The sequence below is a fragment of the Psammomys obesus genome, unplaced genomic scaffold (genome assembly GCF_907164565.1).
Source record: "Psammomys obesus unplaced genomic scaffold, mPsaObe1.curated_primary_1811, whole genome shotgun sequence".
In the NCBI taxonomy this organism is placed as follows: domain Eukaryota; kingdom Metazoa; phylum Chordata; class Mammalia; order Rodentia; family Muridae; genus Psammomys; species Psammomys obesus.
Window position 1 is genome coordinate 12,782,506 of NW_026585742.1, and position 24,152 is coordinate 12,806,657.

A 24,152-nucleotide genomic window follows, 5' to 3' on the forward strand; every position below is an offset into this window, starting at 1 on the left:
GGAATAGAAGATAGTTTGGAGAAATTAGTATTTTCTGCAGTGTCTGGTTGGAAGCTGGAAATTCACAGATTAACATAAGAAAGGCTTCCAGAAGAGAGACTGGCAGCTATTAACCTCTCTGAGCTTCATGTAGCCAAGGAAATATGCTCTAAAGAGGTGTTGTGTGAACTCTGCACAACAGTCTTTATGTAATTCATTATAAAGTATCAGAGAATTATGGAAATTTCCACCTTCTAGACTTACACTCATTTTTGTGACAGGATCATCTTAAAAGACTAAAGATCATGGATGTCTTTTATAGTTCATGGACTATGGAGATGGCTAAGAGGTTAAAAGCTTTCTTGCAAAACCCAGGTTTGGTTCCCAGGCCCCACATGGTAGCTCATACCACCTGTAATTCCAGTTCCAGAGGATTCAACAACCTTTTTTGGCATTCAGAAACCAGGCATTCACCACAGTACACAGAAATACATACTCATACAGGCAAAAAACTCATATATACAAAAATAAACAATTAAATGAGATTTGTACTTTGAACAGAATTAAAAACAAAACAAAACAGCACAACAATCCATTGGTAAGTAAAGTTAGTTTATTGTCACCATAGCCCCAGCATAAATTTATATAAACCTAGTCTCTGAAGTGCTTGGAAGAGCTGTTGGCTGAGTCAAAACATCATACCATCCAGTCCATCCTCCATGAACTTCTTATAAAGTGCCATAAACTTGGCCACAAATGCTTCCAAATGATAAATGGCTTTGCTGCCCAGCTGAAGTCGATGTTCATAATAGGCTGCCATCTGCGCCACTTCCCCTTTCAGCTGTCCATCACAATTATGTAAGAGTTCTGAGAGTAGGCCCTACAGGAAATAAGCGTAACAGTCTTGAGGAAAAAATAGCCCTACAGGAAGTAAGCGTGACAGTCATGAGGAAAAATAACAAAACATGCTTATGCCTCTAGCTCAAAAAAAGGTAAAGCTTTTAATATAGTTTTTACATGTATATGCAGGTGAAGATATAAATACAAATGTATGCATATATGTATAAGAGAGATGTTACTTCTTTTGTGTATTCTTCATCAAAGCCAAAAAACTTAAAACATCATGTACAATAAGACCAGGTATTCATTCAAGGCTTTCCATTTTCCCAAGAAAGCCCCTGCATGAGTTTTTTGGCTTTTCTGATGATGCAAAAGGCAATACAAGCAGCAGAAATTGTATCTTAATACAACTGACATTATGCAAACTGATCAGGTTGTATCTATGCATTTAGGAATATATACGTACATTAGAAATGCACACATACAAATACATATATGTATATAACAACAGTTAAAAACAGAAAGGCCATGAATTTGAAACAAGAGCAATAAGGGAAATGGGGAGGGCTTAGAGTGAAGAAATTAAGGGGAAAATGGTATATTATAATCTAAAAATTAAAAGGAATAATTAAGTTAATTGTATCATGAATTTTTATATTTTTCTACTCTAGAAATATGTAGTGCAATAGCTTTTTGAGGCCATGGCACCAAGTGGGGAACCATGCCAGTCAACCACCTTGACGGCAACAGTCAATAATCTGTGCTGTTCAATGGGTAAGTGGTACTAAATGTTCTTCTACTCTTTGAGACCAGGTCTCACTGTTGTCCAAGCTGATGTGCTCAAGAGATGCTTATACCTCATCCAAGTGGCTGGAGCTACAGGTGTGGCCACAATATCTGGCTATGGCATTCTGACACAGGACATGTTCAACTTAAGATGGGTTTATCAGGAAGAAAACAATCATAATTTGAAAACAACTACATGTAGCTGCATAAGGGTGCAAGGATCTAAGCACAAAGGTAATTACTGCCACATTCATTACAATTATCTATAAGCAATTCAAACTTTTAGCAATAAAGGTCATCTTCAAGAAACTGATAAAGTCATAAAATGGGGCATCATCTATCCTATACTGTTGAATGAAAACTTAGTGAATGAACAGACTACATACTAGCAACTAAATCCACACACAGCACTTGTTCTAGGTAAAAAGAACAGAAATCTATTCAAAGCATTAATGGAAGTCTTCCCTCCTTCCTTCAGTCGTCCCCTAATGGTGCTGGTTACAAAGCAGAGAATAAATCAATATGTCAGAATTAATGAAATGTTAGAGATAATGATATATCATAGCATTATAAAAGCTCTATGATCACACAGCCAGTGTCCAGTTGTTATAAAAGGTCAAGATGTAAAATGAACTCACTTACCTTCATTATTATCTCAGGAGGAATACAGTGAGTTAGAAGCTCATAGAGCCTCCCACGAACTTCAAGGAGCCTATATAAAACAAAAGAACTGCTATTTTTTGTTGATAAAAAAAGCAAGGAACAATTTTAATATACCATCCAGTACAGGTCCATTTTCTTACTTCACTTCTTTTATTACCCTGATGCACAGAAGCTGCTATATGAACATGAGATGGCCCAAGCCATTTTCATTTTTCTTCTTGGACAGTCTCATTCTGTGGCTCAAGTAGCCTGAACCTCACTACATAGCTGATGCTGGCTTTGAAACAGGAACAATCTTCCTTCCTTAGCTTCCTAGGATATACCATTACGGCCAAGGAACAGTTCACTTTTTAAAAAGTTTTTTTTTTTTTAATGCCTTTTTTAACAGTAGGTATTTATAATAAGGGCTATTTATTGTATCACTCACAACACTACTAGAGTAAAATCAAAATTCCCTGGCCTGACAGGTTTGGTGGATAATCTGCTTCCTCTACAAACCCAATGACCTGAGTTTGATCTCCTAAAACCCATGGCGAAGGGAGAGAATGGACTCCCTATAGTCATCCTCTGACTTACACACACACACGGGAGGTGGGGAGGATTTTAAAAGGAAAGGAAAAAGACCTAGAAATGTAAAGCTTGTGCTCATTTGCATCAGGAACTGGAGACACTCCCTTTACTGACATATCAGGTACTATTTTTATGCATCTTCTTTAGACAGAATTTTATGCTAAAGTATCTACAGAGTGGCTGTGAAAAGACTGCAGTCACCAGTCAATCACACAAGTAATAAGATGATATGAATATAAAGTATGATCACCTAGTCTATAAACAATATAGTGGGGAAACAAAGCCGACCTTCACAGAAGGGACAGGCCAGAGCTCCCAGGTAAGTACAGCCAGGCTAAACCAGCACAGGTGATAAACTTCTGAGCTCTTAATGCAGGCCTCTCTTATGACACTTCCAAGAGGGTATGAAGGAAATGCACATTGCATATCAGAACAACAATAAATAATGATATCCTCCAAACTCAGAAAATAACTGTCTTTGTCTTTCTATAATACATTACCTGAATCAAAATAAAAAACAACTACCAAGGTTCTGAGTGAGCTACTGCGGATGTTCCATTCCAGGTAAATCAAGATAGTGATTTAAAAATTTACAAGTTTTCTCAAAAACAAGACATTCAAACTCCTTTTTTTGCTGCAATAACACAGCTGTATCCAGGATGTCTCAGTAACTACCTCCAGTAACTCACATTGTTAAGACCCCTATAAAACCCTAACTTATCAGATACCAACCAAAAAGAGAAACACAGACACTCACTCCTCTCACCATTATTCTCATCCAAACCAGGGACATGCCTTATTCCTGCACTGAAGTTTATTCTGCACACTAAAATGATCAACTCCCCCTAAAGCCCATGGATGAGGCTGTGTGATACCATGAGCCTGAAGAAATGACACACTGCAACAGCAGGGAAAACCTCAAAACTGACAAAGTTATTTAGATAAAGAGACTATCTTATTCAGTTATGCTGCCATAAAGCAAACCAGCAGTTGAGGCATTTTCAGTACTGTACACTACTGAGTTAAGAGGCCACAGACATGGATGAAAACAATTTAGAGTCTGTGACAAAAATGAAGCCAAGTACTTTGTATTTCTTTTCACAGATCCTATGCTTGGACATAGGTGGTGTTTTCTAGTTCTGGACCACATCACACATCTCTGTAACAAAGCACAAGCACCCTTGGCAGGACAACAAAAAGTGTTGCCATGACAAAATAAAGAGGCTAGAAATCTAAGGAAAAGCTGCCTGCAAGGAGGTTTGGCTAGGCAGGACAAGGGCTGGAAGCTTTCTTTCTAACACACTCTGCATCAACTTTAAAGAAGTTACAGCAACTACAATTGTTCTTTCAGCCTGGAATACAATAGGCACTTTATGTTGTGCACTATACTAAGCTACTAAACATTCTGGAAAAAGGAAAAGAAAAAAAAAAAAAAAAGGAAATAGCCCAAAATATATTTTATAAATCAGATTCAATTTTACATGTTGACAGATTAAGGAAAGGCTAAAACTAGACACTAACTACTGTGGCCACTATATTTCAGATCTTAAATGCTACTTTTTCGCTTTCAAATGAGGCTCAAGACTGACTTATGCTTGTAAATACCATGGAATCTGTGCCTCTCTCATACTGTTACCTCTGTGGCGTCTGCTGGCTGACAATAGCATTTGCAGTCTCTCTCAGATACACCTCCCAATCTGTCTCAGGGATCTCTTGGTCTTCTGTAAAAGGATATCTAAGAAACAGAGAATTAAGTCAACACCACACCCTCATGCCCCAGAGTGCTTCCCATGGCACAGCCTCACTTACTGCTGCACTCTGCAGGCTTCACACATAAGTAAGGCTTTTCTGAGGTTTCTGCAGGACTTCTCGGCCAGCCTATGAGCCAATTTCGATGGAAGAGCCAGACCTTCCTTCTTGCAGACAGTGGATAACACAGTACAAATCTGTAAGACATATTAACAAAGAGAAAAAAGCACAGTGAGGCAATGTCCAACTTCTGCTAACATCACTGTGCAACCCTATCAGTGTTCCTCTGCTCCTACAGGGTGCCACATGGTCCTGCTGTGTCCGATCTTTCAGTATCTACCACAAGCAGGCAAGTGACAGCACATGGCCCTGCTGCATACCATCTTCCACTATCTACTGTCTACTGTGGGAAAGCTGTCTACTGTGAGAAACGTGGACATTTGATTGACAACTGTCAAGATGAAAGGGGAAACAATGCACTGACTCCCCAGGGGGACTACAAATTCTCAAATCATCTACTTCCTCAATGCTCCCATCTCCCTCTACAACTAAGTAAATCAGTTTGAGGTAGAAGACACTAACTACTTGAGGAGACTTCACATAGCTTGGCAAACACTCATTTGTTATAAGTAAAAGACAAATGAAAGAGAGCATGTTCTGTATTTGTAGTTGACACGAAACATAGTGCCATCATTTGTCACCCACTGATGCTGGCCTGTAGCTACCCTCCAATGACTGACAGGCTTCACCATGGTTTAGAAACAAAACTGGAGCTCACATACTTCTGGAAAGCTTAACCTGACTTACGTCTTCAATGCTGGGAGCAGGTACACGAACTGCCAGGCACCTACTGCGGATCGGGGGTATCACCTTAGACGTGGAATTACAGCATAAGATCAGCCTGCAGGTGGACATGTACTTCTCCATGGTTCTGCGCAAGGCATGCTGAGCATCCTTTGTCAGTTTGTCCACCTCTGTCAATAGTACCACTGGGTCAAAAGAAACAAAACCAGCTTCCAGTTAAGGTTTGAGAGGCAAAGCCTTAGCTCCTGTCTTTTCTGTGTCCTCATTAATCCACATGAATCCTAAATGGATGCACGATAGTCTACTTTTACCTTTGAAAAAGACAAATCAGATTTATAGAAGAATATGTTTAATTCTGAAAATTTATAATAAAACAAGACTAAGAACCATTAGTCAAAATGAAATTAAATCAGGACTTCTCACTCTAGCCTTTACCACTGGTAACAAAGCTATAAGACAAGGATATGCTGTGATACATCATAAAATCCAAGGAATTCATTAATCATTAAGACTTTGGAAATCTCTATTGGAAGAGTCCTAGCCAGTGGGTACAACCAACAGGAGCATCTGGAAGAATGCACATAAAGACTGCATCTGGATGCACCCTAAGACCTGTCAGTCTTAAGTAGTTCAGAATGGTGCAGAGGCAGGGGATGAATGTAACTTTCAAAACTTGTATTATATTAACAAAGTATTTCCAAAGGACAGCAGTAGGAGCAGGGTTCCACTTAAATATGCTCGTAGGCACAGCAACCTAAACATCTAAGTCAAACTACAACCACATTTAAGCTGATAGGAAAGAACAGTGACAAAGAAGCAACATCATGTTTAAATGGGAGAGAAAAGAGGAATCCACAACACTTGTTCCAAATTGTCCATGAGACACACTGAAAATTACTGCCAATATGAAAGAAGTTACAAGCAGGAAGAGGTCGCACAGGCCCCAACCTGTGGAAAAGAACACAGAACCCTGACACAGTAAAGTGTGGGCAAGTGGCTGGTTCTAAAAATGCTGAGATGATACCCCACAAAGTCCAGCAGTGGGAGCAGACTGAGCAGAGCAGCGAAGAGACAAGGACAAAGATGAAGAGTGGCAGGAAAAACAAAAGGGTACAAACCTCAGCACAGTGTCATGTGCTTTGTTGCTTTCTGAAAATAAAAACATAGGGACCACCTAAGATCCAAGCCTAGAAAATCCCTCTCTGGCCTCCTACTTTCAAAGACTACAAGAAAGCATAATTTTTTTTTAATTCACATTTTATAAAAACTGTCAACACAAAAAAGAAAACAACTGAGTTCAAAGTTTTAAGAAAACCATTATTTTCATATAATAATAAATTTATTGGAAAAACATGTTAACCTAACTTTGGAAGCATGGGTACCTAAGTTCAGGGCCAGTACTCACATTAAGAGCTGAGGAACCAGACAGGCATAACCAAGGAGCTCAATGCCCTTGAGAGACTCCACCTCAGAGGTGAGATAAAGAATGAAGCTAGGAAGACGGGAGTGAAAATATTCATCCTCCATATGCACTTTCACATTGCACCGTGTATCTCATCATGACCCATACACCACAAATACACACATACAAAAGAAATGGGATGACAAATTGGGTGGCGGGGCAAGATGGCGGCGCCGGGAGGACACTCATTCTGAGGAGCAGCACAGCAGGATTGTCACAGTGACCAGCAATCAGAACTCGCGGCCATAAAACACAAGTGATTGTGTTTCACAGGTGAGAGGATACCCCACAGTGGGGGATTCAATCAGCTTTAACTCACCCGGCTAAACCGCAGAAGAGATCCCGGTTCAGCCAGGCTATTGGTCGTCAGCCCAGAGCTACACGCCAGCGCGATCTGGTCATGGTCCTAGACTGAACTGTGGGCCCACAACACCATAGACTGGATTTCCTAGTCGAGAGATAACCCCACAGAGCAGGAAACAATTGGGACCGACCTCAGGTTACCCAGACATCCCCTGGAAAAGACTCGGGTTCCACTGGTGCCCCAAGAGCCAGCCCGGACCCAGAGCCGGGACCCAGGCGCCTGCACGCCTGATTCGCCGCCTCAGATAGAACTGTGGGCACCAGGGCACCAGGAACCAGAGACTGCATTTCACTGGCAGGTGCAAACCCACAGGGAGGGAAACGGCTCTGATCTCAGAGCACTCAGCCGACAGCCCCACCCCGAAACGGTCTAGGGAAAATAATCCAGATTAGGGAGCCGCCAAGGCTCCGAACGGCCAGAAAGGCGGAGCCACAAGCGGGCATGTGTGCCTGTGGGTTCTACTCGCCACCCCAAACAGAACAGCGATCCCCAAAGCAAAGACTGCGTATCTCTGGCAGGAGGAAACCCCCAACGGAGGGGGTCATCAGCTCTAACGCTTAGGTCACCCAGCACCAAAACACTTCCTGGACTCAAACAGCCTCTAGTGCAGGCAGGAGCGCCATTATTGAGTTCCCCTAGGGCACTGGGACACACAGCTGCATCCTCAGACCTACAAAAGCCAGAGAGCCATTACAGCAGCCCTCAGATACTGTGCCAAGGATCAACCAGTTATCCCTAGCTAGACTGTCAAAACTGTGGGAATCCCAGGTCCTTTAAGAGGGCTCCACCCACAGCATCTGGAACAGAGCAGTGCCTGCAGCTGCCATCCCAGACAGGGACACACAGCTTCTGGTCCAGAGGCACCCAGCCTCCAGACCAGAGCAGTGCCCCCAGGTGCCAACTCAACCTAGGTGCACATTCTCCAGGTCCAGAGCGGAGCAATCAGCCTCTGGCCCAGAGACTTGCTGAGTGCACCTCTCACTTTCCCGGACAGAACTGTGCACCCCAGGATAACAGACTGAGTTTCCCTGTTGGGAGAAAACCCCACAGCTAGGGAATCAGCAGGTTCTTCAAGAGGACTGTACATGGAAATTTAGTGAGCAGCAGCACACTAAATTTATAACAAGAAACCTAGCAGTGGGGCAGCTGTCTTGAGAAATTCTATGGGTAAGAGGAGATCCCCCCCTGCCTAACATAGACCACAGCTACAACTCAGGGCTATAAACCTGAGGTGAGCAGTGGCAACTCCTGAGAAACACTGGCCATACAGTGACCATAACCAAAAAGCAGAGGAGGACTCCTTCAGGAAAAATCACCTTCCGGCCAAGGGGATACTCCCTACCTCAGGACTCCAGGAAGTACAGAAACTAACAGCCAACACCTAAATCAGCCCAATGGGTAGAGGTCAGCATAAAAGCTCAACCAACAAAAGACAGAGCAATATGGCATCTCCAGAACCCAGCCATCCAGGGGCAAACAACCCTGAACAATGCAGCATAATAGAAAAATCAAGAAGATGACCTTACATCTATGTTGATGAAGAGGATAACAGAGGAAACAAATAAAATACGTAAAGAATTAGAGGAAGATAAAACCAACCAGATCATGGCTATCCGTGAAGAAATGGAGGAAGATAAAGACAAGCAGATTAGGGCCATCCGTGAAGAAATACGGGAAAATGCAGCCAAACAGCTTGTGGCCTTCAGAAGAAATAATTAAATCACTGAAAGAAATAAAAGAGACAGAGTTGAAGGAACTAAAAGAAAAAGAGGAAAATACAAGCAGACAGGTGAAGGAAGTAAACAAAACAACTCAAGACCTGAAGATAAAACTAGAAAAATTAAAGAAAACACAAATGGAGGAAATAATGGAGAGGAAGAATTTAGGGAAGAAAACAAGAACTACAGAGGTAAGCATAACCAACAGACTACAAGAGATGGAAGAAAGAATCTCAGGTGTAGAAGATACAATGGAAGAAATCAATGTATCTGTCAAAGAAAATGTTAAATCCAAAAAATTCCTGACACAGACCGTCCAAGAAATCCAAGACAATATGAAAAGACAAAACCTAAGAATAATAGGTATAGAGGAAAAAGAAGACTCCCTTCTCCAAGGCCCAGAAAATATTTTCAACAAAATCATTGAAGAAAATTTCCCCAAGTTAAAGGAGAAGCCAATAAAGATACATGAGGCCTACAGAACACCCAACAAATTTGACCAGAAAAGAAAATCCTCCCGCCACATAATAATCAAAACAGTAAGTATACAGAACAAAGAAAAAATACTAACAGCTGCAAGGGAAAAAGGCCAAGTAACATATAACGGCAAACCCATTAGAATCACACCTGACTTTTCAATAGAAACTATGAAAGCCAGAAGGGCCTGGACAGATATCATGCAGACCCTAAGAGAACACAGATGTCAACCCAGGCTACTATACCCTGCAAAACTCTCAGTCCTCATAGACAGAGTAAACAAGATATTCAATGACAAAAACAAATTTGAACAATACCTACACACAAATCCAGCATTACAAAAGACACTGGAAGGGAAAATACAACCCAAGAAAATTAGCTTCTGTCAAGAAAACACAGGAAATAATTAACCTTACTACAGTAAAACAAAAAGCAACCAAGCACACAACCTATGAACACAGCCAACATCAAAATCAAAGGATCTAACAGCCACTGGTCATTAATCTCTCTCAATATCAATGGACTCAACTCTCCAGTAAAAAGACACAGATTAACAGAATGGATACGTAAACAAAACCCAGCAATCTGTTGCATACAAGAAACACACCTAAGGCACAAAGATAGACATTACCTGAGGGTAAAAGGTTGGAAGAAGACTTTCCAAGCAAATGGACCCAAGAAACAAGCAGGAGTAGCCATTCTAATATCTGATAAAATAAACTTTCAACCAAAATTAATAAAAAGAGATGAGGAAGGACACTTCATACTCATCAAGGGAAAATTCCACCAGGAAGACATCACAATCCTGAACATCTATGCCCCAAATACAAGAGCACCCACATTTGTAAAAGAAACATTGATAAAATTTAAACCACATATAGATCCCCACACATTAATACTGGGAGACTTCAATACCCCACTCTAAACAAAGGACAGGTCAACAAAACAGAAATTAAACAAAGAAACAATATCTCTGACAGAGGTCATGAATCAAATGGACCTCACATACATTTATAGAACTTTACACCCAAACCCAAAAGAATTTTACCTTCTTCTCAGCATCTCATGGAACCTTCTCCAAAATAGACCATATAGTTGGTCACAAAGCAAGCCTCAACAGATACAAGAAGACTGAAATAATCCCTTGAATCCTGTCTGATCACCACAGAATAAAGCTGGACTTCAACAACAACACAAATACCAAAAAGCCTACACACACATGGAAACTGAACAACTTGTTACTAAATGATAGCTGGGTCAGGGAAGAAACAAAGAAAGAAATTAAAGCCTTTCTAGAACTAAATGAAAATGAAGACACAACATACCCAAACTTGTGGGACACAATGAAAGCAGTGCTAAGAGGAAAGTTCATAGCACTAAGTGCCTTCAGAAGAAATTCGAGACAGCTCATTCAAGCAACTTAACGGCTCACTTAAAAACCCTAGAAAAAGAAGAAGCAGACACACCAAAAAGAAGTAGACAGCTGGAAATAATCAAACTCAGGGCTGAAATCAATCAATTAGAAACAAATAAAACAATTCAAAGAATCAATGAAACCAAGAGCTGGTTCTTTGAGAAAATCAACAAGATAGACAAATCCTTAGACAAGCTAACTAAAAGGCAGAGAGACACCACCCAAATTAAGAAAATCAGAAATGAAAAAGGGGACATAACTACAGACACTGAGGAAATCCAAACAATCATTAGGACTTACTTCAAAAGTCTATATGGCACAAAATTTGAAAATCTAAATGAAATGGACAATTTTCTTGATCGATTTGACTTACCAAAGCTGAATCAGGACAGGTAAATCAATTAAATAGTCCTATATCCCCCAAAGAAATAGAAGCGGTCATCAAAAGTCTCCCATCCAAAAAAAGCCCAGGACCAGATGGCTTCAGCGCAGAATTCTACCAGACCTTCAAAGAAGAGCTAACTCCAATTCTCTTCAAACTATTCCACAAAATAGGAACAGAAGGAACATTACCAAACTCAATTTATGAAGCCACAGTCACCTTGGTACCTAAACCTCACAAAGCCTCAACAAAGAAATAGAATTTCAGGCCAATCTCCCTCATGAACATTGATGCAAAAATACTTAACAAAATACTTGCAAACCGAATCCAAGAACACATCAAAGATATTATCCACTACGACCAAGTAGGTTTCATCCCAGGTATGTAGGGGTGGTTCAATATACGGAAATCCATCAATGTGATCCACCATATTAACAAACTGAAAGAAAAAACCACATGATAATCTCCCTGGATGCTGAAAAAGCATTTGACAAAATCCAACATCCATTCATGTTTAAAGTACTGGAGAGATCAGGGATACAAGGCACATATCTAAACATAGTAAAGGCGATATACAGCAAGCCTATAGCCAACATCAAACTGAACGGAGAGAAACTTAAAGCAATCCCACTGAAATCAGGGACAAGACAAGGCTGCCCACTCTCTCCATATCTCTTCAACATAGTGCTGGAAGTCCTTGCTAGAGCCATAAGACAGTTGAAGGAGATCAAGGGGATACAGATGGGGAAGGAAGAAGTCAAATTATCACTATTTGCAGATGATATGATAGTATACATGAGTGACCCCAAAAACTCTACCAGGGAACTCCTACAGCTGATAAACACCTTCAGCAAAGTGGCCGGATACAAAATTAACTCAAAAAAAATCAGGAGCACTCCTGTATACAAAAGACAAAAGGGCTGAGAAAGAAATTAGAGAAACAACACCCTTCACAATAGCCACAAATGACATAAAGTACCTTGGTGTAACCCTAACCAAGCAAGTCAAAGACTTGTATGAAACAAATTTAGAGTCTCTGAAGAAAGAATTAGAGGAAGGTATGAGAAGATGGAAAGATCTCCCATGCTCATGGCTTGGCAGGATTAACATAGTAAAAATGGCCATCTTACCAAAAGCAATCTACAGATTTAATGCAATTCCCATCAAATTACCAACACAATTCTTTACAGACCTGGAAAGAAAAATTCTCAACTTCGTATGGAATGACAAGAAACCGAGAATTGCTAAAACAATCCTCTACAATAAAAGATCTTCTGGAGGCATCTCCATCCCTGATCTCAAGCTATACTATAGAGCAACAGTTATAAAAACTGCATGGTACTGGTATAGAAACAGAATGGTGGATCAATGGAATCGAACAGAAGACCCAGAAATAAACCCACACACTTAATGTCACCTGATTTTTGACAAATAAGCCAAAACCATACAATGGAAAAAAGATAGCATCTTCAACAAATGGTGCTGGTCCAACTGGATGTCTACATGTAGAAAAATGAAAATAGATCCATACTTATCACCCTGCACAAAACTGAAGTCCAAGTGGATCAAAGACCTCAACATAAAACCAGACACATTAAAGCGGCTAGAAAAAAAAGTGGGGAATACCCTAGAACTCATTGGTAAAGGAGAAAACTTCCTGAACAGAACACCAACAGCACAGGCTCTAAGAGCAACAATCAATAAATGGGACCTCATGAAATTGAAAAGCTTCTGTAAAGCAAAGGACACCATCATCAAAACAAAGCGACTGCCTACAGATTGGGAAAGAATCATCACCAACCCTTTATCTGACAGAGGACTTATATCCAATATATATAAAGAACTAAACAAGCTGAAAAGCAATAAACCAAGTAATCCACGTAAAAAATGGGGAACAGAGCTAGAGAGAATTCTCTGTAGAGGAATATCGAATGGCAGAGAAGCACTTAAAAGAAATGCTCAACCTCATTAGCCATTAGGGAAATGCAAATCAAAACAACCCTGAGATTTCACCTTACACCCATCAGAATGGCCAAGATGAAAAACTCAAGGGACAACACATGCTGGAGAGGTTGTGGAGAAAGGGGAACCCTTCTCCACTGCTGGTGGGAATGTAAACTGGTACAACCACTCTGGAAATAAATCTGGCACTTTCTCAGACAACTAGGAATAGCGCTTCCTCAAGATCCAGCCATACCACTTCTAGGCATATACCCAAAAGAGGCGCAAGTACACAAAAAGGTCATTTGCTCAACCATGTTTGTAGCAGCTTTATTTGTAATAGCCAGAAGCTGGAAACAACCCAGATGCCCCTCAACTGAAGAATGGATGCAGAAACTGTGGTACATCTATACAATGGAGTATTACTCTGCAATGAAAAATAAGGAAATAATGAAATTTGTAGGTAAATGGTGGGACCTGGAAAGGATCATCCTGAGTGAGTTGTCCCAGAAGCAAAGAGACATGCATGGTATATACTCACTCATATAAACATACAACATAGAATAAACCCACTAAAATCTGTACATCTAAACAAACTGAGCAAAAGAGAGGACCCTAACTAAAATTTCAATCCCCATCCTGAAAGGCAAAGAGGATGGACATCAGAAGAAAAAGAAAATAGGAAACAACCTCGGAACCTGCTACAGAGGGCCTCTGAAAGCCAGAAGAAAACAGGAAACAACCTGTTTCAGAGGCCACAGAGGGCCTCTGAAAGCTTCTGCAGTATAGACTGTCAAAGCAGATGCTGAGCCTGATGGCCAACTGATGGGCAGAGTGAATGGAATTTTATGTAAGAAGTGGGAAATAGTAAGCGCTGGAGGGGACAGGAACTCCACAAGCAGAGCAACAGAACAAGATAATTTGAACACAGGGAACTTCCCAGAGACTCATACTCCAACCAAGGACTATTTGTGGAGATGACCTGGAACCCCTGCACAGATGTAGCCCATGGCAGTTCAGTGTCCAAGTGGGTTACATAGTAATGGGAAGACGGACTGCCTCTGACATAATCTGATTGGCCTGCTCGTTGATCACCTCCCCCTGAGAGGCGAGCAGCCCTACCAGGCCACAGAAGAGGACAATGCAGCCACTTTTGACAAGAACTGATAGACTAAGATCAGAATGGAGAGGAGAACCTCCCCTATCAGTGGACTTGGGGAGTGGCATGCATGCAGAAAGGGGAGGGAGGGTGGGATCGGGAGGGGAGGAGGGAGGGGCTTATGGGGTGATACAAAATGAATAAAGTGTAATTAATAAAAAATTAAAAAAGGATAAAAAAATAAAAAAAAGAAATGGGATAAAAATAACTACAAATAACTCAAATAATAAATATACATACAGAAGAAAATACAAAAATGCTATTTTCACTAAAATGACAAGGATGCATATTAGATAAATGTTTTAGAGAAATACAAATTTATACTGTCCCTCAGATGATGAATTTGACAGATTTTATGAAAGGCATCAAATGATGGCATTTTTGTCATCAGAAAATCTTATGTGTAAGAATTACATCCATATAAAAAATACTGGCAGGCACATAACCATCAATAGTGGCTATCTAGGATATGTGATTACAGCTAGGTTTTTTTTTTTTTTTTATTTTCTTTCTTCATAGTTGACACCAGAAACTTTGGTCATAAACCACTTATTTTGAAATCATGTTGTTTCTTATTTTAAATGAGATGTGCTCCCATTATCTTGCTTTGAAATGTTAAACAGGCACCGCAGGCACAAGACTGAACACCAGGAGCAAAGAAAAAGACTCACATTCATTTATCTTTTTGTCCTATTTTTGAGACAGGTCTCTCTATGCAGCCCTGGCCATCCTAAAGCTGGCTCACATTGTAAACCAGGCTGGCTTTGAACTCAGAGATCTTCCTGCCTCTGCCTCCCTGGTGCTGGGATTATGCAAGGATACCCAGACTGATGAATCTGACTCCTAAAAAAAGAGCACTGAAGCTCAGCAGCCTCACAAAAAGCCTCCTCAACACATACCTTTGAAGTCTCTTTGCGAGCTGGTTTCAAGCTGTTGTGACTGTGCCACTGTCTTCAGCATCTCCTGAATTACGACCCGGTCACTGTTCCCTGCATCACTACACAACAGCAGAATGATGGTTACATGGAAGTAAATACTCAAGTATTATTCCCTCATTCTTATTCTGTTACTAAGTGAAAACTGTGAGATTTGCTTTCTTTTGTTTTGGTTTTGAAGGCATGATGGTTATGAATTTGCTATCCTCTTCCATCAGTCTCCAGAGTATACCCATACGGGGCTACAATTAAAGAGCTTGTGGTGAAATGTTTCGTTGAATCTAGTAATATCTAATTATAATTAAAAATCTTTAAAATGGAGATGTTTTAGACTCATTAAAAAATTTAAAATTTATTAGCACTAAAAACATTAAGTGTTCTTATAGTAATTCATTATTTCTTAAGCAGCAAATCCACGTTTAACAAATATCTTGATACTAATTACATTTATTTGTCAATTATTCAGTTATCACATAGCCCTTAAGTTTTACTCTACTTGCTACGGCTGTATCACAGTATCTGAACTCTGGTGATCATTTTCCCAACCAAGAAGCTATAATGTTTCCCAAACAGCCTATGGAGCAAATATATTTAGTTTTATAATTTGAGCTGATTCCTGATCTTTCCCTTTATGAACCTTCTCAGAGTTACTCTGAGGTTTATGTAGAAAACACAGAGACTGCCACCAAACCCACAATCACAAGATCTTCAAACTCTTCCTTCCACTCCCTCCACTTACACAGACACTCACCTCAGTGACATGATCTGTAGTGTACTCTGATCTGTACTCCTCTAAGAATGCCTCAGGCCACACAAAACCCTAACACTTTTCCAGACTCTGGTCTGCAACATGAGTCCCAGTATGGTGCCCATACCCACCACTCCACACTTCCCCCACCCACCACCCCAAGCAGGACCTGGATTTTATATCTCAGCAGGCATCCAGACAATGCCTGGTGGCTATCATAATACCCTAACTGAAACAATGAAACAGAAGATATGTCAAAGAGAAATCTGGCAACCTACAGTCAGTGTCTGAAATACTCATTCCAAACAGGATCAACTCTTAGACAGCTTTGCTGATGCTCATCAGCACTGAATAAATCACAATAGCTCAGAAGAACTCATGCACGTAACTATGGAAAAAGCGAGCTCTGTAGATACATCATACTTCAATGAACTAAGAACACAGCAAGTCAGCACCAGCCTGTGTGTCAAGCATAAATCTTTACTTTAATCTGCTATGTATCCTGTGCTTACACATGTACAACACTATTAAAAAAAATCTCTAAGCTGGAGGACAATGACTGTAAGGTTTTTTGTTTTTGGTTTTTTTGTTTGTTTGTTTGTTTTTGTTAACATTGCTAATTTCTAATTACTTTCATAAAAATATTTAGTAGCAGCTTACCTGGGATTAACTTCAAGGTGGTAATTACTGGCAATCGTGCTGATTTCAATTTTCTTTTTAGATGGAGTCTGTGAATGAAACAAGAATCTGCTCAACATTTATTAATTGGCTGTCTTCCGTTTTCTCATGTATCACCAAATCACCACAGTCAACTATCTGCAGTCTTCCAAGTTAAGAGAAATATATATATTTATATATATAATACATATATTTTTATATTATATAATATATATTTTTTCTTAATATATATATTAAGAGAAATATATATTTTTATATATATAAAATACATATATTTTTATATTATATAAAAAATATATATTTATATAAATATATATATATATGTTCAGAGGGTGTTTCATGGAAAATAAAAATATAAAGAGGGAATTTTTTTTATATACATCTGCTTTGCTTTTTTTCACTTAATAATGTGTTTTTGCAGTCCCTCTCAGACAACTGGTGAGGTCATGACTGTATATCAATTTATAACATGCATGTTCTACAGCTAATTACCCATATGGATTTTCATATTATTGACACTGTGTGTGTCTGTGTCACTGGTCTATAGACCAATCAGCTGAAAGAGGAACTAACATGTCTGGCTATTCAGTTTCGCTGACTGGATTCTGATCTTGCAAAACAGACTCATACTGCCGGGCCACCCCAGAACTCCAATTACATGTCACTGGCCACTCACAGTTTACTGTGATTACATCTTGTTTCTGACCAAGCTGCCCTCCTGCTGTTGGTCTGGCGTGCCCCTCAAATACTCTATGACAATCATTCTCTGCAAGTTCAGCTTATCCTTCGTCTTACAGACCTAAAGTCACATGCACCAAATATCCACATCATTTCTGTAGTTTCCATGTTCTTCGTGGGCCTCCCTGTCCATCAGGTAGCTCACAAAGTCTAAGACGTGCCACTCTAAGTATTTCATCATAAAGTGTAAGCTTTTAAATCACACAGAACCAAACTTCATAACTGTATGGCACAAGATTCATCTTTACTTTCCTCCAAAAGGTAACCAATCCTTTTCACTAATTTGAAAAGCACTCTGCATGTTTGTAGGCTTTTTGTTTCACAGGTAGAATCATTATATAATTGTTTTAGAGTTAAACCCTGATTTGCCATCTTGTAAAAGAAGCCAATATCAACTGAATATGTTATGTCCCTACAGACTCAAGTGTGGAACCTCAGTCCTCAGTGGGTGCTGTTATTTTGGGATGTTCTGGAGGGAGCGCCTACCTAGAAGAGGTAAACTGTGGGACTAGAGTGGGGCCTTAGGGATATCTGTGCCTAGTTCCTTCCTGCCTCTGACTCTGGCCCCACCTTCACTGTCAGAGGAAGCTCTTCCTTTATACACTTCCTTTATACACTTGTATCCCATTAACTATTCTGCCTCACCATAGCCTAACAGTAGAGCCACAGACTTTATGTTCTAAAATTAGTTCAAACCCAGGACTCAAGTTGGTAAAGTGGATTTCACCACAAAACTTTTTACTTTTCAACATTAATAGTCAAAATAGTCTCAGTCAGTCACTCATTGTTTGTCTGTCTCTCCTCCCTTCAAATAGATCAACCTTCCCTTAAGCTAGTTTATGTTAAACAATCTGGTTCCACAGATAAGACAAAGGAAGAAATACACTCACTTCACTTATCCTCTTTATAACTGTCTCATTTCAGAAATGTATTCTCTATAGGGAATTTAGGATGGCATCATAGTTTTTAAACATTTGGATTTTGACTGAAATTTATACTGTAGCTTGGAGGAAAAAAAACTCATATTAAGTCTTCCAAATGAGAAGACACTTCTATTTGTTTAGCTCTTTTGTCTTATGTTTCTTTTGAGTTAACTCAGCATTACCCTCCTGAAGATTCTATTAAGAGCATTACCAGTATTTTTCCTTTCTCAATACGCAATATCATAAGACATTCTATTAGAGGCCATGAAAGACTTGAAAATAGGCCAGGAAGGACTTGAAAAGTCTCTTCATAACTTCAAAACAAATACAGTCTTGCCACAGTAAGAGATGAACATGCATCATCAAGGCACGCTATAAACTACCATTTGTAAAGAACTCCTAATTCACTGGGCTAAGGAGCACCTAAGAGAAGGGCATGTCAGGAACAGGGAACACCACTGAATAGAATGTAGCTGCTGCACGTGCATGTGTAAGCATGATGACTACAGTTCAGATCCCCAGGCTCCACACTAGAAGCACTAATGCAACCTCCAGGGCACCCTAGGAAGGAGGCAGGAGGCAGAGACAGGAAAATCTCCAGAAGCTCCCAGGTCAGCCAGCCTGGCTTAGGAGATGGCAAAGAAATGGAAAGGGAGAACTGACAGTGGTTATTGTACTCATCACACACATGCATACATGCACACAGGTACGCACACACAATTTATTAAGTCACACACTAGGCATCCATGGTGGGGAGAGATATATACATGACCAGGATAGAAAATCCCCACCAGAAATGTCTGTCAAGCCATGACATCAGATGCTTACTGTGACCAGGCTCAGTGGCTCACACCTTTAACCCTAACACTCTAGGAGGCAGAGTCAGGTGGTTCTCTGCTAGTTTGAGGTTAGCCTGGTCTACAAAATGACCCTGTCTCAGGAAAAACAGAGAGATGCTTACTGTGATACTTTGATGTTCAATTCTCAATTTTTCCACTCCAACACCATACAGTTCACGTAGGATACACATAATTCTTGTCTTCTTTCCAGCACCTGATGGTCCATAGACTAAGAGGTGAGGAAAGTCTCCACACTGCACCTAAGAAAACAAGAACACCACATTTTACCCTAGTCAAAGTGGGATGATCCAGGTTAAACAAACTACTTTTAAAGTACCAAGTTATTTTGTTTACAATCCAACTCCAATAGAAAATGTATCAAACTCTGAGCACTAATTTACCCTAACTTAGAGGCACAACACAGAGTATGCAAGGCATTATACTATTGGAACTCCCTAAGTAAGCTACGTAAAGAGCACTTTTGGAAATAAAGGCTGATGGAATTCGGAACAGGTCTCTGTAACTTTGATAGATGCCCAGGCTCCCCAAAATGGTCTTCTTAGTAAGAAGTAGGTGCACTGATTTCTTTGAAAGTTCACTTGGGACATACAGGAGCACTTCACTTAAGATCAGGGATGCAAAGCTATAAAAAAAGCAGTAGTAATAAGTTTTATCAAACTAAGGAGCGCTAAAGGTATGGGGGCTTAGTCTAATAAGATGCAGACTGTTTAAAAGCAAATTTTGTTTTTGTTTTGTTTTGAGAGAGACCAGGGTTTCTCTGTGTAGCCTTGGCTGTCCTGGACTCACTTTGCAGACCAACTCGGCCTGGAACTCACCTACTTCTGCCTCCTTGAGTGCTGAAAATTACAGGAGTGTGCCTCCACACCCGACTTAAAGGCAAATTTATTAACAGGAAGGAATAATATTTTAAACCCCTGCTCTAAAAATATAATCCCAATTCTGTACAAGCAGCCACAGAAATCCAATAAAATGTATTCATCCTGCCTCTGGGAAACTTAACGCTAAAGCTAGTGTAAGGAAAACCGGTATCCATAAAGAGTATAATATTCTATTTTAAATTACTGCATGCATTACCAACAAAAACATATCTTCCACTTCACTCTAGATTCTTCTCATATACGTGGAGGATATCGGTATTTGTTAAAACAATTGCTCCTTTTGGGAAAGGACTTCTTTGTGATTCTGATGAGGTTAGTAACTGGGACAGAGCACACTCACCTCCATAAGCTTCCCATCTAGCTAGCTGTCTGTGGCAGGCAACCCTATCTGCCCCTTGCAGTAACACACACGCCGCCACCCCACCATCCAGGGCTTGCTCCTTATTTTCCACTTAACTGCCCTTCTCCAGATCCCCACACAAGGCTCAAGGGAACCCCCGCAGCAGACACTGTGCATTTTGGAGGACTTGTCACTTTGACTCCCACCCTCGCACTGGGGTGCCCGCCTTCTCACTCTCTTCCTCCCCATGACTCCCCTCCCGCGGGGTTTGTAGGAAGCTACTGAACATGGCGATCTCCCTCTGGTCTGCTCACCAGGTTGCGCAGCTGTGCCGCCTGTTCCTTGTGATAGTCCAGTCGGACAAGGGAGCTCGGCCGGTATTTGTCCACCCAGAGGCTCATTGCACCTCGCGAATGTCTACGCGGTTTGCCGCCACCTAGCCCGGGATAAGAGTTTTTCCCGCGAGCGCCAAAGTGTATAACGTCACTTCCGGCAGTGTTTGACTTCCGGACCGGGAGTATACGGAGTCTGAATGGGGACTAATGTAGTAGCCGGTTTAGCGCGCAGTCCCCTACACCGCAAGTCACTGGGTTCATGCTGCAGTCCTTGTCAATTTGTGCTCACCCTCTGTGGCAATTTAGAAAACATTCGGCAAAATTAAACAAGCGTCTCTGATAGTCAGGGCGTCCAATCTGGGTGTTTAGGAGAACGAAGTTTCCTTCTTTTCCTTCCTTCTTAACTTCATTCAAATTTTTACCACAGAAAAAATTTTAAAAGTTAACTTTTAACTTTATTTAAATGTAGAGCTGTTTTTCTTTAGAAAAGAAAATTAAATTTCAATGGACATTTCTGTGTTCTTGGTGTCCTCACAGGTCAAAACAGGATATCAGATTCCCTGAAAAGAGGGTCACAGAGGGGTGTGAGCTGCCACTTGAGTGCTGGGAAGTGAAGCCAGGTCCTCTACAAGAGCAGCCAATACTATTAACCACTGAGCCATCTTTCTACCTCTAGAACGTTGTTCTTCTCACTGTAAATTGATTGCTGGGTTCCTCTCACAAAGGGGGGCACCCAGGAGAGTTTATATAAAAAATATTGGAGGGAAGAATAATTTTAAATTTCGTTTTATTTTTTATCTCCATTACACGGAATGCTTAATGAATTGAAAACAAAAGAAATCAAAAAAGGCAGGACCATAGGGGAGAATACTCGGGATTAACATGCTATATTGTACAGAGAACGTTTCAAAACGTTCTTAAAAGGAAAACTGTGAAATACTTGAGAAAATATTCTGCATATTAAGGCCACATCATCATGATGCCCCTCAGCTGCACATCTCAAAAATGTGCTTTTCAAGTTGTAATGATAATTGCATATTTACTTTTTAAAAGAGATATGTGTGTGTGTGTGTGTGTGTGTGCATGTGTGTGTGTGTGTGTGTGTGTGTGTGTGTGTCCATGGTTAGAAGTTGCCTGACATGGGTGCTGGGAACAGACCACAGGCTGTCTACAATAGCAGCAAGGGCTCATAACCATTGATCTATTTCTCCAACTCCTCAAATTATTTATTTAATGTGTGGTTTTGTTTTGTGTCCTTACTCAGAATCCTGTCTTGTGATTAGAAATTCTTTCAGGACTGGAATTGATTTACAGATGCATTTTGTAGCCTTCTATTAATGTGCTAAACAAGAATTGATTGTGCTTGCCTGTGACTGATCATGTTAAGTGAGCTACTACGGGGTAGGTAAGATATTACTGAGTAAAATCAATGACACCCCAACTGTAAGATTTGTAGTGTGTGTATGTATAAGTGTGTGTGTTCTGGATTTTAAGAAATTTCTGATTTTTTAAATCTGGAAATTCTGCCTTGGGACATCTGCACTTACAATGGTGAGGAGAAAACACACCTTCTAAGCATCATTTATTGACTGTCCACAAAACCAGGCCCATTGCCCTATCCTTTACTTGGGGATAACTTTCTAGCTACCGTAAGAAAACCCTCCACTTTCTCTATTGTTCAACTGGAATGAAGAAACAAGTTCTGAAGTGAGAAAGGGGAGGAAATCAGAAGCAAAGATATTAAAGGGTCATGTTTATGTACACTGGGATTGTGACCATGAAAAGACTTTGGGAGATGAAGAAAATGAGGTAGGTATTACAATAAATAAGCTGTGATTTAGCAGTAGTGACAGAAGTACAACAGACAAATTCAGTAAGGACAGATAGTTCGTGGTCAATCCTAAGGAATGTGCTTTAGTGATGTGTTCTAAAAGCTTGAAAGAGTATGGAGAGAACAATAACAACAACAAAGTTCATCTAGGTTTACTTCATTTCATAAATCCAAAACACAGATGCCCACATTCATTTGGATTTCAGATAATATTTTAGTGTGTGTCCCAAGCAATTTGTTTTGCAGTTGGAATTTGTTTTTATCTGAAATTAAATTTTAATTGGGTGCCCTGTATTTTTATCTTACAATCATACTCAGATTTGTTCAATTCATGAGATCTGGGAGGTGGCAGAAAAGGAAGGAAAAGGTCCTCACATCATTGGCATTGGACCAAGAACAGAGATATAGCTCCACTCTGCTCACTGCAGAAGCTACAGAAGTGACTTGCAGACACCTAAAGCATGTTGTTGTGATGATCAACCCTTCTTGTCAGCTTGATGGGATTTGAAATCATTATAGAAACAAATTTTTGGGTATGTCGGTGAGGACTTATTGGATTGGGCTCACTGAGGTGGGGAAGCCATCCTAAGTACAAGCAGAACTGATGCAGAAGCTGCTCTCTCAAGGTATTAATGGGAAAGGGACCATGGCGAAAAATTGCAGTTTGCTCTTAGGTATTGCCATGAGAACACATGCAGGGGTTAAAACAAAAATAGCCTGCAGCATTGAGGAAATGCATAAAATGTCTTGCTCTAGGTGTAAGTCATAAGCAGGTACTTAGGACAAGGCTCTGAGCCAGCAAAAACAGCAAGCTGGCCTTGCAACATCCTTGAAGAGCACTTATAAGAAACTATTGACTCTGTATACATCCTTCATTTTGGTGCAGCTAATTTGAACAGACTAAATTGTAAAGCAATATAGCTTCTAAAAAGAGGCTTCCACTTACCTATGAGATCAAGGAGCTTAATAGGAAGTAACTGAGAAAGACTGCAGCTACTTTTTGGTCACTGGATTAGAGTTCACTCTCCACTCTCCACCATGATAGAGCCTCAAGCCAGTCATGCAAATGTGAGAACAAAGAGAACTTAATACAACTACAGCACTTGAGATGGCTACAAAGTTGGAGGTAGCAGCACCATGCAGTGACTACCATCAAGTAAACATCAGCAGCCAATAAAATACAAGTTGGAGATGGGCAAAGAGGGCTTCAAATACCCGTAACTGTAGGATCAGGGAGCATCACACACTCATCTCTCTGGTTGCGCTAGGAAAATGTTTAACAAAACACATGATCCCTTCATTGACTCAACACATAATCACCTAAAAATTTTGTCAGTCTCTGCAGAGGTTATGTAAGCTTTGGTTCTGATCTTGCCATGCCCTATAACAGCTCTAGACAATGAATTTGAGTCACTTTTTCCTTTTTTGGAAGCATCTCTTTCTTTCTTTCTCTCTCCACCCCCCTCTCCCTCCCACACTCTCATTTCTCTATTATTCTTTGATTTCTTTTTTTGTAAAAAAAAACAAACAAACAAACAAACAAACAAAAAAAAACATGTCAACTTCTTGTTTTTCTGT

General features: G+C 40.3%; 1 protein-coding gene across 1 annotated transcript; it reads right to left on the reverse strand.

The window, feature by feature from the left end:
• Positions 1 to 572: 572 nt before the first annotated feature.
• Positions 573 to 20,875, reverse strand: Rfc3 (replication factor C subunit 3). Its single transcript, XM_055599150.1, has 9 exons — positions 20,723 to 20,875; positions 19,292 to 19,429; positions 16,652 to 16,719; positions 15,208 to 15,305; positions 5,395 to 5,576; positions 4,648 to 4,784; positions 4,475 to 4,573; positions 2,248 to 2,317; positions 573 to 859 (listed from the first exon to the last, which is right to left on the reverse strand). The coding sequence occupies exons 1-9, from the start codon at positions 20,807 to 20,809 to the stop codon at positions 668 to 670; spliced, it is 1,071 nt and encodes a 356-aa protein (XP_055455125.1). The 5' UTR covers positions 20,810 to 20,875; the 3' UTR covers positions 573 to 667.
• Positions 20,876 to 24,152: the final 3,277 nt, after the last annotated feature.

Bases quoted from the DNA above. Each gene is read 5' to 3' on its own strand.
- Rfc3 (XM_055599150.1), bottom strand. From the start codon at position 20,809: ATGAGCCTCTGGGTGGACAAATACCGGCCGAGCTCCCTTGTCCGACTG. The intron at 19,430-20,722 runs GTGAGCAGACCA...TTGTTTTCTTAG, and splicing joins CGGCACAGCTGCGCAACCTG to GTGCAGTGTGGAGACTTTCC. The intron at 860-2,247 runs GTAAGTGAGTTC...TATTTCCTGTAG, and splicing joins CTCCTGAGATAATAATGAAG to GGCCTACTCTCAGAACTCTT.